Consider the following 18299-nt stretch of genomic DNA (forward strand, 5'->3'; position numbering starts at 1 on the left):
GACTTGTCAGTCAGAATTGAAAGCAGCAGTTTAAAAAAATGAAATTATTTGTATTTTTCATTTTGGTAAATTTTAAGCAATTGATTGAAATCAAATGAAAGACATATTTTGAAGGATGATTCTGGTGGGAGGTGGAACCTGGAACTGTCCCTCATACATGTGGATTTCCCACAGCAACTCTTCCTTGGCCAGATGGATGGTTGCTCATTTGTATAATCCAAACTCACTATAGACTCACTGCATTTCTGTAGTGTCCAGAGCAAATCAGAGGCCTTTAAAACTTGAAGCATAAAGCTTTTGATCATCCTTTTAAAACAAAAATGGGCTACCTTATGCTTCCACTACAACAGGACACAATCGCATAGATATCCTCTTCTACACCAGTGCTTCAGAAAAAGTCGGAGGGAAATTTAGAACAAGAGGGGTCTCAAGCTATCACCCTAATTCACAACTTCTGGGTGACTAATTAACTCTGAAAACCATCATTCACTTTCCAGATGAAATGGGAAATCATGTTTTCTGGAGTTAGAATAGGCATTGGATACAAGAGACTTGAAGGGTGAATACTAATCCAATGCAGCATGGCAATGACCAGATGATGCAAAGTGGTGTCATATACCTTGTGTTAATCAATCCAACCCAGGCCATTGACAGGTTAGGCTTATACTGTAAATCATCTCGGCACATGCATCTGTGGATGAGCACATTTTATCTGCATTCAGCGATGACTTTCTTTGAGTACCTCTGCTCTTGTACAATACCTCTTACACTGGCTGAATGAGACCATTCAGGATGAAGGGGAGTGCCCAAAATACAGTGTTGAGGAAACTTAACGGGCAGTAGTTTTTAGGCTGGCACATCTCCCATTTTTGGTATCAGAACCATGGGTCACACAGCCAGCCAAGGAGGTATATGTTCTGTACCTTAAAAAAAGATGTGAAGATTCTGGCTAGGTGTTCTTGGGTAAAAGAGAATTTCCACTAAATATAGCTGTCAATCCCAAATGAAATTTTAAAAATTACACTTTAACAATAGACATATACCCTTACATGAAATACAGCTGTCAAGAACAAATTATCACTCATAAACACATTCACCCTAGTGTTTTCCCAGAAGATTACATCATAGGATTAATGTGAATGGATTTTGGCATAATATACTAGTTTTAGGACATCTAAATGAGGTAACTGAAACAATTTTATTAATCATGAAAGTTCCTCGTACAATTTTATTCATCATATCTCCTACGTGAGATTGCCAGTCGAGAGTATCATTTGAATCAGTCCCAATTATATTGTGGAACTTGATTAGTAACAGTTCTGAGATGATGGTTAAAAATGGAGGACAGATTCAACAATGAAAATTCAGAAAATAAGTTCAATTTATTCAATGGTACGTCATTGCTCTTATACCACTCACGAATGCTTGTTACAGTCAAATGAGCAGAATCATTATCCTGCACAAATTAATATTAATTTATAATAATACATTTTATTTGCCCAGGGATCGTATTAAAAAAATACCAGGTGGATGGTGGATTTACATGGTGTAAGGCCAGTCAAAAATAAAGAAAATGCATACAGACTCAATTGAGACACAAAATAGGGTCCTAACAATTACATTAAAAACAGCACAAGCACATGTACACTCATTAAATGTAACATAAACACAAGTACCCATTAAAAATCGTGGAGAATTAGTAAAAACTAGATATTAATATTGCTGTAAACTTAAAGTATGGACTCAAAGATTAGGAATATTGTTGAGATATTCGTTAATACATGTCAATTTGTATATGTTTAATATTGCTGAAAAATTAAACTATGGACCAAAGATTAGGAATATTGTTGAGATATTCGTTAATACATGTCAATTTGTATATGTATATTTTTTAATTTATATTTGAATGCAGTAGTTCCCTTAGTATCCTTTATACTTTTGAGTAAATTGTTATATAATCTGATGCCTATTTCCTTGGGCCCTAATTTTAATTTTTTACTTCTAATTATGCCATAATGTGTCTTCTTCAGGTGTAATGATGATTATAGAATTAAGTGAAGAGTTGTTGATGTTGTTTTTATATAATATAAATTCAAGGGAGGGGTAGTAAATTTTACTCCTGGAATATAGGCCTCAAAGGTGCATTTTAAGGTTTCCCCCTGATTGTTCTGATGGCCTTTGTTTTGTATTTTAAAGATGATTAAAGATATGTCATCTTAGCCCCAAAATACTATATTACCAGTTATATTTGAATAAATTTCCCCAAAGTATAAATTAAATAGTCCTGTTTTGCTTGTAGTCTCATGCAAGTGTCTTAATAAATAGCAGGGGAACTGAGCTTATGCTGAAGGGCTTTTACATGACTATGTATCCCAAGTAATATTTGCTCACATAGAAATATTAACTTGAAAATTAAATACAGTCAGGTTGGAGGATGAAAATATCTAACATAAAAATTAAAGAAGACAATAATTTGAAAACTCATAATTTGATTAGGACCCACCAGTTTATGAAAGAAATATTTCACCTAGAAAATTAGGCTATTCTTCTGGCATGATGTCTTTGCCAGAAGAATAGCCTAAGAACTAGTTCCCACTTATTGGTATTTGACTCATTGGAATTTTTCCCATATTGCAATTCTTTGATAATTATGCATTTTAAAATAATATCTTAATTTTTCCGTAAGCCATAAAAGTCAGATTTTTGTCTACCATCATGCTTTTCTTAGAGTTCAATTTGAATACTGCTGCCAAGAATTTTCAAGTACGCGCTGTGTACGTCATGGAAGACCAATCGTCATCTGTTCGGGAGTAAGGCATTGTGGGATGGAAGAGAAATTCTAATATGGCAGCACTGTGAAGTCACGGCGCCCAAATCTTGAAGACAAGTTCAATGTTATCATTAGAGAATTATTCTCCGATGTTTCAGAATATCACAAAAGCTGTAGTGAATCTTCTAGTTCAAGAGATTTCTTTGTGTGCTATATTTAAGAAATGGCACAGGATGTTTGGCGACTTCTTCTTTTACCAAGACAGATGAGTGCAGAAGTTTCTGTAAAATTCGGATAAACACGGAAAGTTGTTGATGGAGCTGTGTTATGTATAGGCAAGTGATATTGAGAGTGAGATAACCTTTTGGCATTGGTGTTTTTTAATGTCTTGTACTTGTAGGATATCATTATGGAAACACCCATTTTAGACAGTTAATTTTCTTGCTGCTAAATAGTGTTTGTATTGTGATGTAAACTGAGACGTATACCTTATTTGTCCAGTTTATTTGTTTTTATTGCAACCTTGATGAGTTGCGATAGCCGTACATACGATAACATAATGGTGTTCTCAGTTTGTGTCCCAATCTATTAAGTGAAGTAGCACTTGTTTATGTCGTGCAATGGTATTGTCATGGCGTATTTTAAGGCAAGTTACGTTGCATAATGTAATCTGTCATGTTTATTGTGTATCCATAATTGTTTGTGGTCTAAGTGGTTCGTGCCAAGAATTTTCCCATATGGGCATAACAATTAGGGTTCTTCGTTATTCTACTCCTAATCATTAGGCTACCGTGCAAAATATGTTAAAACTTTAATCATCATAAACCCGAAATGTTATTCACTCTTCTATAAAAGTTATTAATGGAGGCCATGGTGATGTATTCATCTTCTCTTAAGTTGATTTTGCCATGAAAATAATAGGATTTAATTTTTTACTATGTGTGGTGGTACAAATAACTATTCCATTGACATTTAGTCCAAGTATTAATGATGTGTTAATGATTGTTATGTGCAGGACTAGACTTCATTACACTGGGCAGTCTAACTGCCATTTGAGCCAATCTGTGTTGTGAGAATGGACTCATATTTTCACAAAGAAGTTGGAGGAGAGGTGGTCACTGGAGGCCGTGGTAGTGGAAGTAATGCAGGGCCGTGCAAAGTTTGCTTTGTGTGTGGCAGTTCAATAGACGGCCCAGGATATAGACTTCGCTCTAAACCTCTTCAGGCTGGTGAACCGTACTTCCCCTTTCTGGAAGGGCACGAACCTCCGTATGGCAGCACGGCATATTATGATCAGGGAAACGGTAAGTTTTTTATGTTTATGCTGATTAATTGGTGCACAAATTGACTTCATTTTATTTGTTATGATCAACTGTCACACAATAGGACAGGTCGGAACCAGGTATAATATATTTTCATAGTTGTAAATGGATATGAAACGTTCTTATAGAAGCTACAAATGAACACGTTTTAATGCCCTTGAAGCTTACATAATGCCCTTCTATTCATTTGTAATTCAGTGGCTGCTATACCCAATACGAAATATGAGTTTTTAAAAGAGTTAATCATTTTCTCATTTGCAGAAATTAATGGTACAATTTCACTCATTTGAGTTAAGTTCAAAACATTTTAAAGTGAGATTAGTGAAAAGTTGGAAGCCCAGCAAAAATAATTTTGAATGAGTTAAATCAAAATCCAGTTAACACGGATGTCACCATAAAAATATGTTTACAGCAATGTCAAAAATATATCCATTTCCCAAAGACTACACGAATCAAAATATAGCAAGCAGTTACAGTTCCTCAAATAAGGTGGAAATGTATTTTTTGATGGAAGCCTTCTTCTCTATCCTTTTGCCTCCCATCACTACCCACCAAATATTATTTTCATGTGGCTCCCCTTTCATTTGACTAAAAAAATGAGTTAAATTTGAAAGCTAACAGGCGCAATAATCAACAAAGAGTTAAAAAATGTCATGCATGTGAAATCACAAGCATCACTAAAGTTAATACCACAGTGGATAGTTCTTTGGATGTGTCAAAAGTTACTTGAACAATTTTCTCTTTAGCATTAATTTATCAATGTGTGCTGAGTTACACCTCAAGTTTAATCGTAATACTAGTAACTAGTTTTTAAGATGTTGAGACTTATGTTTAGAAGTAACAGTTGCGTTAGTGGAAACCATAATTAAGAATATTTGTTGGTATGGTTAGGGCTTGAGCCTGGGAATAGATATGGGTGGTGGTAATTCAGGTTTGTAGATGATCAAGCAATAGTTAGTAAGACAGTCACAGGTTTGCAGTTTTTGCTGAGTGCATAACGGGACAAATGTGAGAAAAAGTAATAATTTAACTACAAGAAAATAGAAATGTTCATAAAAGTAAGAAAGGTAAGGTAAACATTGATGCAGGTAGAAAGAAACTAGAGCAGATGGATTGGTTCATATATTTGTGCTTCTACATTAGAGGAAAAAGGCATAGTAGTACGGTCATTGGGAGAGGAAATACATCGGTAAAAGTAGCATTTACAACCAGAAAAACATTTATGACATGTGCACCAATTAAAGAGTCAAAGAAAAGACAAGGAAAGACATTGACATGAGTTTTGTATGGATCTGAAACCTGTGAAATGAGATGAGCGGATGAGGCCATAAATTGGATGCTTTTGAGAGATTGAGAGATGTGGGTTTGTGGAGGAGGATGGGATAATTGCATTTGATAGCAAGGAAGGCAGAAAGTGAAGTTCCACATGTGGTGGATGGAGAGCGTAGATTGCTAAGGGAAAGCTGAAGTAGCCAGAGAAAGCAGATGGAGGAATATTAGAAAGGTAGTGGTATGTTGAAGGCCACAATGGAAGGGATAATGTGAGGTGAGTAGAGCTGGAGGAGGCAAGTGAGTGGACTTTTCAGACTTCAGAATTTATATATTCAATTGTTCCCAGCTCAACTTTGTGGAAATTCATTTTAATTAAATAAAGAAATGGTTGTACATGAATAAAAGACAGTGGAAAGATACATTATATTCTTCATTTAACCAATTTATCATTCTTCTTGCAATTATTTCCCTCCTGGGTAATAACGTGATGGTCGTCAGTATATAATTGCTCTCAGAATGTGTCGTATTGGTTTTATTATACTGTTCTGGTACATTCTTGTCTTTCACATTTATATCCATCTATCAAGAGGTACTTAAGTTTCTTAATGTATGCATTTTCATCATTCTTCTGTAGCATCATAATTCTTTTACTATTATTTTTTCTGCTAATGCTAATAGCTGCTGGTATCTAATGGAAAATTTTAGTTGGGTTTAATATCTCTGAGGTAGACTGAGGAAAACTTGCAGGGTAGACTTCTGTAGTTAGCCACAGTTGATCAAACGTATTTGATTAGTTTCAATCAAGGCACAGGAAGGGTACCGAATAATTTTTTGTTATTTTTTGTCATCTGATGAATGGATTTTTGTATCTACTTGTAATGTCTTTATGAGCAGAGCCCAGGTTCAAATCTCAAAAGTGGGAATATTTCCTTGTGTTTTTTATCTAAATTTGTGTTTTAGCTAAATTAAGCACACGTGCAGTATGTTAGTTATAATGCACAGTCTTGTTGCCCTCTCAAAAAATTACTCCACCATCCCATACTGTCTGCATTGTTACAGACTTTTTGGCCTGATCATGGGCCTAGAGCTTTGTAATATTCCTCATTAACTTGACTGAAATTGGCGCAACTCCAGGTGTTTCGAATTTTCTTTTTCCTGAGTCACGAGCCTGCCTATTAATGGACTCATTAAATTTACAAACCATGGCAAGGATCAGACATGGCTGGTACTCAGTGCATCAAATAGAATAGTGGAGTGAATGTGAGGTGTTGGGGGGCTTGTTGCCAGTAGGATTCATTGGGTGCCACAAATATTGGATTTTTACAGTATGGACACGATGTTGGTGGTGAGATATCTTGTATCTAAATTTTAAAATTTTTGTTTGTTGCTTCCATGCATTGATATAATGTGTTTGTTGATAAAAGTACATGCCATGTATGCCTTGCCACTGTAGATGCATTTTTGGGTTTTCTTGAAATTGTTCTGATTTGTGTGTTTGTGAATGTGTATCATATTCAACCAAGACTTAAATTAATTTTTCAGTTTGGTCAAAAGATATTCATGCTCAGGAATGAGATTGTTGAGTGTGTGGGTAGCAACAAATGGGATGCTCCAGGATTCAATATCTTCAAGTTTTCCATTGTATGGGGGTTTAAGACACCTATAGAGAGTTTTACATTTAATCAAGCAACTCCCAATTGTATGGATCAAGAACTACAGAAATAAAATATGAGCATTGACAAAATGGAAACTAAAATCCTTGTGTGTTAGAAAGCCTCTGAATACAGGTGTCATAATTCAGGGAGTGAAACTAGAGCAAGTGGGATCCTTTATATACCTTGACAGAAGTATAACTTGGTATGGAGGTAGTTTGACCAATAATGAGAAGATTAATTGCTGAAGCTAAGAAGGCATTCATGAAGGGTAGCTTATATGTTTAAAGAGCCTGAGGTTGCAGTCAAGAAAGCAGTTAGTCCAGACATTCCAGTGGAGCATGGTACTCTACCAATCAGAGACATGGAAAATTGAAAAGGTCGACCAGCAAAGAATGGAAGCCTTTGAAACATGGTGTTGGAGGAGGATGCAGAAGATTAATTGGGCAGGCGAAATGAGGATTAAATAAGTACATGCTTAAAAGATTGGAAGAGGGAAGATTCATATGGAAAACTCTTCAGCAAAGATGAACTAGCTGAATGGACCGCACCTTGTGGCGCAATGGGTAATTTCAGAGGAGATCCTGTGAGGAAGATCAAGAGACAAGTACTTATACCAAATTAAGAAGGGCATAAAACAGAACCTAATAGATGGTGAGATGGAATTAACACTGAATAGATAAGATTAGAGGGCTGCAGAAAACCAATCCAAATATTAAAATACCGATGATACTGATCTCATATCATCGACAATTAGAGCAAAATTGAAAAAAATATTCCAATATTTTAACCAATAATATTCAACCCAGATAAATATCCAGTTAGTGACAAAATGGCAAATCAATAGCTACCTCCTAAGGTTAGGCTGTATACTCTTATACAATATTCCACTGAATCCAAGGTAGGCATAATTTTGATGATCAAGATTATAAGAGTGGACCTATCTTTCCCAGGGTTCACTTCGTCTCCACGCCCACTCCTTGCTCTGTGGACTCACTCAAGAAGAAATTTTCATTCTCGTGAATTAAGGTGTTCCTAAAACTTATAATTCATTATTTGAACTTAAATGGGATGACGAGAAAAGAAGAAATACAGGATGCATTGTTATAGCATTCACCAAGTAGAAAAATGAGCATAATCTGGTCAATATGTTCCAAACATATGCTCCAGGAGTATTAACAAAGCCTATGGTTATTCTGACAGTGTTTTGTGTAGGCAATATCAAAGTCACCATTATAGACATAACACCTTGAAATTCATTGCATTTATAAGGGCTTCTTACATTAATTTTACTGAATTATGGTGTAAAAAATCATGGGGTGGACCTATCAGGGAACTTGAATACCTCTCAGTCTATGATAATGGATGGAGTCATGCAAGAAGTACCTGAAGAGAGTAAAGATCAGTGGCAGAGATAGATACAGGGTTGCTGTCCCCTCCCCTCTTTTGGATATGGAACCTGTTCCGTTTGCCCCTTAGTTTTAACCAAGTTAAAAAGGATGCAAAAAATTCTGGTTTTCCTTTATCACCCCAGAATGATCGAGTGCGGCTAGGTGAGTGGTAGCATATGACTTGCAATTAGTCACCGAAGTAATTACCATTGCTTACTGGTGGCAGACAAGGAGGAAAATATGTGAATGTAGAGGTTCACCTGTTGAAAAACCTATTTCCATTTTCAAATACAGAAACCATTTCTATGAGCAAATAAGTGTATTTATGCTTAATATGGAATAATACAAATTTTGACAAGTGTTTTGGGGAGGTTACCTGATTTGCCCATTCCCATTAGGTGCATTGATGCCATTTGGTTACACTCCCGTTTTAAATACTTCCTAAAGAAATTGGAGAGAACAAATCACTTCAATGTTTACGTTTAATAATATATTTGGAAGAGAAGTGATGGGAATTGATTATAATGAGCTTGATGCTGAAAGAATGTTGGGAATGAAAAATTGAGGGATTAAAAATAAGTCCCCCATCAATTGCTGCTTGTTTTTTAAATATTACTTCAGAGATTTTTGGAATTTAGTGTGAAGTTTGATATCAATATTGTATTGCAAATGATGGTCTTAATTCTCTGGTAAAGCATATGCATTATTCTGTGAGGCCACTTCATGATGTGTCAATGCAATCCTGATTATTAGGAGAAAGTCATCCAATTATGGACTTATCACATTCTTACAGCACACTTTACTGTTTTACCATGTCCAACCACTGCCACTAGTTCACCGTAATAATAACAGGAGAGATCTCGTCCATGGCCTTGGGTCGGGTCGGGGTTTCAGTCTGATGTGAAGGGTGGATGTTGATCTGGGCGCCTGCAGCTCTTTTTATCCTGGGGAGGTTCATATCCTGATTGTTCCTGTACATCTTATTTATCCTCATTTGCAAAGGCTTCTTCTATGAGAAGTGGCTTAGTATCTGGTGGGCCAAGTCTTATGTAGGTTTTAGAAGGCATCATATTTGGTGTATTCTTGACATTGCAATGTGCAATTGAAGAAACAGTGGAGGATGAGGGCATACTTTGTTAAGGTTAATTAAGATTGCCTACTTTGGGATGAGGTAAGTTTATAAAATGTGATTTTCAATCTGTATCACTCGTACATAGGGTGGTTTGTGAAAATATTTTTTTATTTTAATGATGTTGTTTTGTTTCCCTTTAAAGTGTGGAATTAAGACCACATACAATTTCATATTTGGCCATGGAAAAGGAATGGGAGAGGCATTTAAAGGCCTGCCCACCCACCAAATGGTCATCAAAAGACCTAGAACTGGTCCTAACTAGCAGTTGGTTTGCTGTCAGCACTTAATGTATGATCTTAATATCACTTTTTAATGCTATATTCTGCTCTTGTTGTGTATGTTTAAAGGTGGTGGTTTCTCTGTGCCCTCTTGTGCCCTCTGCAATGCCCTCCTGTTGCAGCAGTGGGATTCGCATGAGCGGGAACACACCCCCCATGCCCGCCGCCTCTATTGGCTCAAGCGGATTGATGGTGGAGCCTACACGGGTGCCGAAATGCGACTCCAGGGGGAGTATGCAGCTCAGGTAGCCTCTTCTTTTCATTGTTTGCTCATTGAATCCAGTGTTCATTGTATCTCTTTCTGGTTTTATATTTTTCAATTTCCAACTCATTTAAATGGGACTTAGTAGTGTTTTGAAAGTTCGTGCTCCATATAAACTTGTAATTGAAAAAGGTATAGCATTGAAGCTAGTGCTGGCAATATGATCAGGAAATTTCAGTGGCAAAGTGCAGATACCAGTGAGAAAGGGAGAAGTTAAACATTTAGTTCAAATTCTATTTGAATTTGATAAGTATTTTCTTATAAATGAACATTCATGATAATTTGTTTTCATCATGAACTCTGTCTGCAGCTGATTTTTGAGAATTGGCATTTTAATTGAAACCTCTCACATTTAAAATGTTTCTTGAAAATTTAATGTGTTCATAAAATTTTCTTAAATTAAAATAACTATTTTAACTGACTTCCCTGAGAGTAGGATATGAGGATTTACTATCATATAAAAATCTATGATGTTCGTTATTTAAATTAGCCAAGGTAGGCTGATATTATCATTAACCCAGTTTATTATTGACTGTTTAAACATTTTAAGCCAACAAGTATAAATGCTTACTGCTGATGTATTAATGAATATCCGTTTTCAACTGTAGACGGTGGTTTCATTGTGACATTTCTTATTTTTTATGAAAAATGGAAATGATAAATAGGAATTAGTGGATCACCTAAGCAAGTTACCTTCACTGTATTTTTTATCTTGCTTTTTTACCTTTCTATTCGTATTAAAATAAGTGGCTTGATATTTTAGTGTTAATTCTTTTAAGTCTTGTACCCTATAAATTTTCATGGTCAAGGTATGTGTTGAAACCATTTAGCATTATAATATCATGATGAAACTTGTGTTTTAGATGTTGGGGTTGCAACCAGGTGACCTGGGATCCCAGCAGGCCCAATCAATGCTATATCACCAGCAAATGTCACACCACCCCCCGAGGAAGGAGAAGGCTCCTCTGGGGGGTGGAGGCAGTGGTGAAAGTGCGGCAAGCGCAGGCGAAGCCAAAGAGTTAGCTGATGACGGTGTGACCAAGAGGCGTGGGGTGGAGGTGCACCACATGGCCACAAATATCCTTGACCTGCGCCATGGGAGAGAGTCAAATGCATCCAGTCAGCAGGTGAGGCTTAATTCATGACCAGGAGTAGCTTGGTGCACCAGTGCTTTATAAGTAAACAGTCTGAGCCAAAGATCTGTGTATTTTTGCTTTTCGTGTCAAGATGCAGCATTGAGAAGAAGCTCACAATTGAATAGAGTAGAAGTTTATTTACTCACGAGTCCCATGTGGTTCCATTTTTGTTTAGGGTGAGGAAATCTGAGTGAGGCTTACTGGATCCCATTTCTGCTCTCCTTACTCATCTTTTTGGTTGGTTGTATATACACAATCTGAAACCCTAGGAGTGGAGGTGGGGGGGTGGAAAAATATCCCTCCTGATCTGAGTTTCAAATAATTAGAAATGTAATCCTTGACATTTTCCCTTTTCCTCTTTCACAAATGAAAATAATTCTGAGAAAAATGTATAGGCTTGGTAAAGTGAAAATTCCAAAAGACAAATTGGGCCTGACAGCTATTTTTTTTCCTGGAATATTACCCAGGTTCCGAATAGCCCATTTTTGGAGCTTATTAAGTGCAATGGAATGATGTGAATTACACAAAACCATAATTACATTTTGCCCCATATTGGATGCTTGCATGATAGAGTGGAAGTTCAGTGGTGGTATCAGTGAGTGTTTGAATCCATCTCAAGAGGTGGCATAATCCAGAGGCCACTGCAAAGCATAGTTTGTCCTTACTATTCCCCAGGACAGAGACTCGTGCACATACAATCCCAAAATATTAGTTTTGGCGGAGGAACCTCATGTTGAACCATTGAATCTAAGAAAACAAGTGACAATTATTTTTCTTGGTTGGTTTGGAGCTACAAAATTTGATTTATTTATGGTAATGATGAATACCAGGTTATCACTGCACCATTGGGTTATTATTTCCTTGGACTTCATCATGTTTGAAAAGATCTGTGTAACTTAGGTGGGTTCTATCATATGCATACTTGGAACAGAGTACCTGTTCTGAATGTACCCCAAGGTTACAGGCTTCGATTTGTGGAAGTATATAGTATCCATATAAGAAGATTTTGTACTTCTCTACAGACTTTATTTAAAGGCAGATAGAGTTTCACCATCTTGTGGCATCATCAGGCAAATTACATTTACAGATGACCCTGGAATATATACGCTTAGAACAGAGGGGACGTGGGTGGCTATGGTTTGGGGAGGGGTGTTGAGGAAAAGTCGGATGTTGAAGTTAGCGATCGTAGTCATTAGGGGAAGAGAAATTAACCACCTTCAACATCCCACCCTTCCTCACACCCCCCCACCCCAACCACAGCCATCCCCCTGCCCTCTGTTCTATGCCTATATATTCCAATACTGTTTGTAAATGTAATTTGTGCCTAATGATGCCGCCAGTCGGTGAAACTCATTGTACCTTAAAATAAAGTCTGTAGGTAAGTACAAAATCTTTTAATATGAATACCTGTACTGAAGTAGGAGGAAGGCTGTTAACGAATACAAGAAAAAGAACATGGCCCAGTATGGATCCTTAAGCGTCATCTTTACTAACTGCCAAAGGGGTAGATGTAACATGGGTGGTTGTGATAGAAGAATAGGTATTCAGGGCTTGAAGTCTGTCTGGTAGAAGTGATTGTGTCCACTGACTAGTAATTCCTGAGATGCCATGGCTGCTAAGTTAAATCATTAAAATTCCATGATCCACATATTCAGATGCTTTTCTGAGGTCATTAACATTTTCTGTGACATATTATGTTTGTCAAGTTCATGGTTAGAATCACATTTGAAACTGACAATATCAATATCAGTGCTCAGGTTTCCAAGCTTTATAATAAGTGTTTATTGACTGAGAATTGCTAGATTTTAATTCACAAAATAACCTTCTTAATTAACCAGATGAATTCCTAATTTCTTAAGTAATCTTCTAGTTGATGTCAATTAAGTTAATCATCTACATAAGATGTAAGATGGCGTCAACTTTGGCCGTACAACGATGTGGCTCTTGTAAAACACGACTTGAAGTACGTGATATGGTCGTTAGTTGCGATATTTGCTCGTGTGTATATCACCATAAATGCTCCGGCTTAGGTGATATAATATTAAAAGCTCTCTCGGACTGCCATGACATTTACTGGAAGTGTTTTTTATGCCGTGTAAATAAGCCCAATATTTACAATATGGCGGCCGACATTGAAAAATTGAAAATGGAGTTACAAGCTCTCCAATCTACCGGATCCACGGAAAGTACTACCTTGCAGCCAATTGCAAAGGAAGCTGTAACGTTGTCTACGGAATTGAAACCTGAAGTCAACGAGCAATTAGGCCTCACTAGTGACAACTCCGATTTGTGCCCCAAAAATGTAAACGCAAAATTTAACACCATGTGTTTCAAATCCATCGTTACTGACGAGGAAGGTTTTCAAAAGGTGAGTTACAAGAAAAATAAACGCAAACGTAATACGGTTTTTGGGAGTTCTAAGCAGCCTGCTGTTACGTGCAATTTTGTGGGAGTGCCTCGCAAGACTCTCTTCTACGTTGGTCGTGTCCAGTCCAATGCAACGCCTGATGACATCGTGAAGCATCTGTCCGGAATATTTCCTGGAAATGACTTCAAATGTGAAAGTTTGAGAGTGGGTGAAATTTATAGTTCCTTTAAACTCTGTGCGCCAATTAGCCTTGAGGATCAACTTCTTAAAGAAGATATTTGGCCAGTAGAAGTGAAAGTTGGGAAATTTTACCCCCCAAAACCGCGGAAACTGACCCCTACTCATGAAGAGACAGAGAACATTCCTGAAGGGTCAGCTGCGGTGGTAAATCCGAACTCCGAGTTGAAAACTAGTGATGCGCCGGTATCCACCTCAATAACAAGGGGCCACACCGATAACACTATGGAAAAGTGTTCCTTAGAGAAACGTGTTACCCGCCTCCAAACGGGAATATCAAAACCCAAGTCCTTTTGACTAGATAGCATTAATTTATTTTGCCAAAATGTGCGATGTTTACGTAATAAGATAACGGAGATAGAGGCAATAGTCAAACATGGTGGCTACAATGTGCTATGTTTCAATGAGCACTGGATCACGAAAAATGAATTTGATGTGTATAAAATTAGTGATTTTGGCTTAGCATCTTTCTACTGCCGATCTGTAGCAAAAAACGGTGGTACCTGTATTTATGTCTTGAAAGGTATGCCCTTCAAGGTAATTGACTTGGACAAATTCTGTCTGGAATTGCACTTTGAAATATCTGCGATCATATTGAAGGACCTGAATTTGATCATTGCTTCTGTGTATCGCTCCCCTAATGGTGTTTTTGAACACTTCTGCAATCAACTGGAACTAGTACTATCCCTATTCTTGACTCTGAAAGCCAATATCATAATTTGTGGAGATCTCAACATTGACATAACACTAAAAACTAGTGATTGTCAGGTTCTTGAAAATCTTTTGCTTTCTTATAATTTATACTGGGCAAACAAACAGCCTACTCGACTTTCTGCCTGCCTAGATAATGTAATTACCAATTATGGTCCTGAACTGTACAGTATAAGTGTTATTGACTATTTCCTATCTGACCATCAAGGTATAAGCTTCACTTTTAATACTCAAATAACTCAAAAGATATATCCAAATAGAGGTAAAACCATAATTGTGAGGCCTATAACAATAGAAGGTTTAGAGAGTTTCCAACTGCTTCTATCTTGTATTGATTGGCATGGTTTTTGCACAGACTCTGTAGAACAAACATGTTTCTCAAGTTTTTTAGGTAATTTCCTAGGCATTTTTGAGCAATGCTTTCCTAAAAAAATTCTAAACTCTATCCCCACTAAAAATAAAAAAAATCTCTGGTATACTGGGGAGTTATTAGCTCTTAGAAATGATTTACTTAGTTACTATCACTCTTACAAAACCAGTGGAAGCCGGCATGACAAAGAGGCCTACTTGAAATACAAAAGAGATTATTATAATTTAGTTAGGTGTGCAAAAAATAATGCTTACAAGGATTTTATATTGAATGCAAAAAATAAACAAAAGGCAGCATGGAGTGTAATCAATCAAGAAGTTGGTCATGGTAATGGAAAAGAAAATCTTCCTTTCACCCCAGATGCTGTAAATAATTTTTTCTTAAAAGCTGTTGAAGACAATTTGTTCTCTCGAAAAGTTGATGCTGCCAATATTGGTAATATGCTGCAAAATCTTCCTGCGAATAATTTAAATTTTAAATGGAATTTTGTTACTCCACTTGATATTATATCGACTGTTAAAAAATTTAAAAAATCCAACAGTAAGGATATTTATGGTCTTTCTAACTCCCTAATAAAGGACATTATTGTGCTCATTGCGGAACCATTAGCAATGTTAGTCAATTTATGTTTTGAGACAGGAGATTTTCCAACAGCTCTAAAATATTCCAAAACAGTACCTGTCTATAAGAAAGGTGATAAAGATGATTTAGCTAACTACCGCCCCATTTCCATAGTCCCCGTTTTTGGTAAAATTTTTGAAGCTATTATGAAAGATCAAATATGTAATTTTTTTGAGTTAAATAATCTCTTTTCCAAATCCCAGTACGGCTTTCGATCTGGGAAATCTACAATTTTGGCAGTAGAGTCCATAGTTAATTATGTCATTAATGCATTTGAAGAAAAGGAATCAGTCTCAGTGACACTATGTGATCTTAGTAAGGCCTTCGACTGTGTTAATCATTCAATATTACTAACAAAGCTAGAATATTATGGTATTAAGGGAGTTGCACTGAAACTAATGAAGTCATATTTGGATGATCGCCACCAATTGGTTGAACTTGATGGCTGTCGGTCTGCAGCTCTTAAAGTAAAATGTGGTGTACCACAGGGCTCTGTGCTTGGCCCAGTACTTTTCATTATCATGATTAATGATTTGCCCTGTAATATGAAACCTAGATCTGTTTTATATGCTGATGACACTACTTTTGTACAAAAGTGTCAACATCCAGAAGATGCAAAGTTACGATCTAGCCCTACCCAAAAACAGGCTAAGGAATGGTTTGATGTTAATCATTTACAATTAAATACTAACAAAACTCAGCATATTGTGTGCAGTCTTAAATCAAAAACAACTAATATTGAAACTGCTAAAATACTAGGAATTTATATTGATACAAAACTTAATTGGGAGACTCACATCAGTCAGACCTGTAATAAACTTAGTAAAGCTGTTTATATGTTAAGAAAGCTCAACTTTATCATTTCAAATGAGTATCGTTTAACACTTTACCATGCCTTCTTTCAATGTCATTTGAATTATGGTGTTGAGTTATGGGGTCATTCCCCTCATGTTAAACAAATTTTGCTACTGCAAAAGAGAGCTATTCGCTCTCTTGCTAATATACCACCACGTGATTCCTGCAAACCTTTTTTTATTAGGTATAGAATCATGACTGTATTTTGTTTGTATATCTTTAAGGCTCTGATTCATGTGAAAGTTAATCTAGAAACTTACCAATTAAGATCCAACCTCCATAACTATTCCACAAGAGGTAAATCGAATCTAAATACTACTTATTGTAGATTGTCATCAACTTACAACACATTTCACAATATGAACATACGACTGTATAACTATCTGCCTACTCAGTTGAAATCAGATGGTATCCAGAGTTTCAAGAATAGGGTATATACCTGGTTACTTGCTCACCCACTTTACTCATTGGATGAATTCTTTTGTGACAATCTTCATCACATTTAAGAACTTATGTTTATATATTAAGTAATATTATGATTGACGACATTTAATATGGTTGTACCATTTTTAAAATGAATAAAGTATTATTATTATTATTTATAATGTTAGAGAATGATATCACTACTGGTTGAGGATAAGCAATGTAAAAATATGAAAAAGTCATAAAATTGAGCATTAAATGCAAATTAAAAAAACAGAATTCCAGGAATGGTGCTACAATAAACTATAGAAATATGAGTACCCTGAAGGTAAGAAGCCCTGTCTGTACTGAGTAGTTGACAATAGGTTTGAATTACAGTTAGTATGGAGCTTATGAGATTAGATTTGTGATCTGAGAAGTATGTATCCAAGATGAAACTAACAGAGAGGCAAATATCAGTGAAAATGTTATCAAGAAGTGTGGAAAAAGGTTGTTTCATTCTGGTAGAGTTACTTACTGTAGGTGTAAAATGAAATGTCCTAAGTGAGTCTAGTAACAGACTCTTCTGAGTTGAAATTGTGCAGAAGGCAACCCTGAAGCCACCACATAATTGTATTCGCTGCATTCTTCCTACAATTTGGAAGAGCAGTTCCATAAAATTGAAATTTGAGTAGCAGTTCTATAAAAACCAGAAAATTTCACCAGGATAATGATTAGCACACACAACAGAGATGCTAGTACCACCAAAAGAGAGTCCAGTCCCACAAAATTCCAAGTTCACCTTTTTATTTGGGTTTTTGAACCTAAAAGTTCATGTATTTATGTAATTTTTACAAAAAACAAAACACTCTCATGTTGTGTTTCACAAAAGAGGAAATAAGATTAAAGTCATATATCCTGAGGAGTTTATCTCATTGGATTTTAGCTAGTATTTGGTGGTGTAAGTTGCAATAGGTTTGTGTACAATTGCAATAAATTCAAAAACATTTAATTTGGAAAGCAGATGTTGAATATTTAAATGTTCTATCTTTTAATTTCTTTCTAAAAATCAGCGTTTGAAAATAACTGTTGGAATTAGATTTTGCTTGATGAGACTAGAAGCAGAGAATTTTGGTAAGTAGTTCCTTTCAAGTGAAGTTTGGTTAATTCCTATAGCCAATAAAAAGAAACTTAGAAGGGTCTGTTAATGTTATTTTGGTGGACTGGTTACCATCAACGGGGAGAGGTTAAGGCTTGACGACAAGTAAACGCCAGTACCGTAGTACTGTTCAATATCAAGTCAGTAATGAAGTAAGTGGGGAATGGGCTCGAGAAGGAGTGGTGCATTGTTAGAAATGTCCTTTGGGGTATTTTTGGCTTCTGTAAAACCTTTTACTAATTGGATAAATGTGCTGTTTCTGTTTCCTGGCTCACCATTGTTTAAAGTTCCTTATATTGAAAATGGAACCTTGGTGGAAGACTGACTCCTCAGCTATGAGGAGTGGAATGAGATTTCACAA

General features: G+C 36.2%; 1 protein-coding gene across 1 annotated transcript in view; it reads left to right on the top strand.

Annotated features, from left to right (window-relative positions):
- Window positions 1–3780: 3780 nt before the first annotated feature.
- The window catches only part of px (MAP7 domain-containg protein plexus), a gene marked incomplete at its 3' end in the record, with an annotated part of 315612 nt that continues 301093 nt past the window's right edge, over window positions 3781–18299 (top strand). The window contains exons 1-3 of the mRNA XM_071591720.1: window positions 3781–4074; window positions 9887–10062; window positions 10943–11206. Of these exons, the coding sequence (XP_071447821.1) occupies window positions 3846–4074; window positions 9887–10062; window positions 10943–11206 (669 nt within the window). The remainder of the gene's footprint in view (window positions 4075–9886; window positions 10063–10942; window positions 11207–18299) is intronic.

The sequence above is a fragment of the Hetaerina americana genome, unplaced genomic scaffold (genome assembly GCF_022747635.1).
Source record: "Hetaerina americana unplaced genomic scaffold, ioHetAmer1.1.p SCAF_5, whole genome shotgun sequence".
Classification (NCBI taxonomy): Eukaryota; Metazoa; Arthropoda; class Insecta; order Odonata; family Calopterygidae; genus Hetaerina; species Hetaerina americana.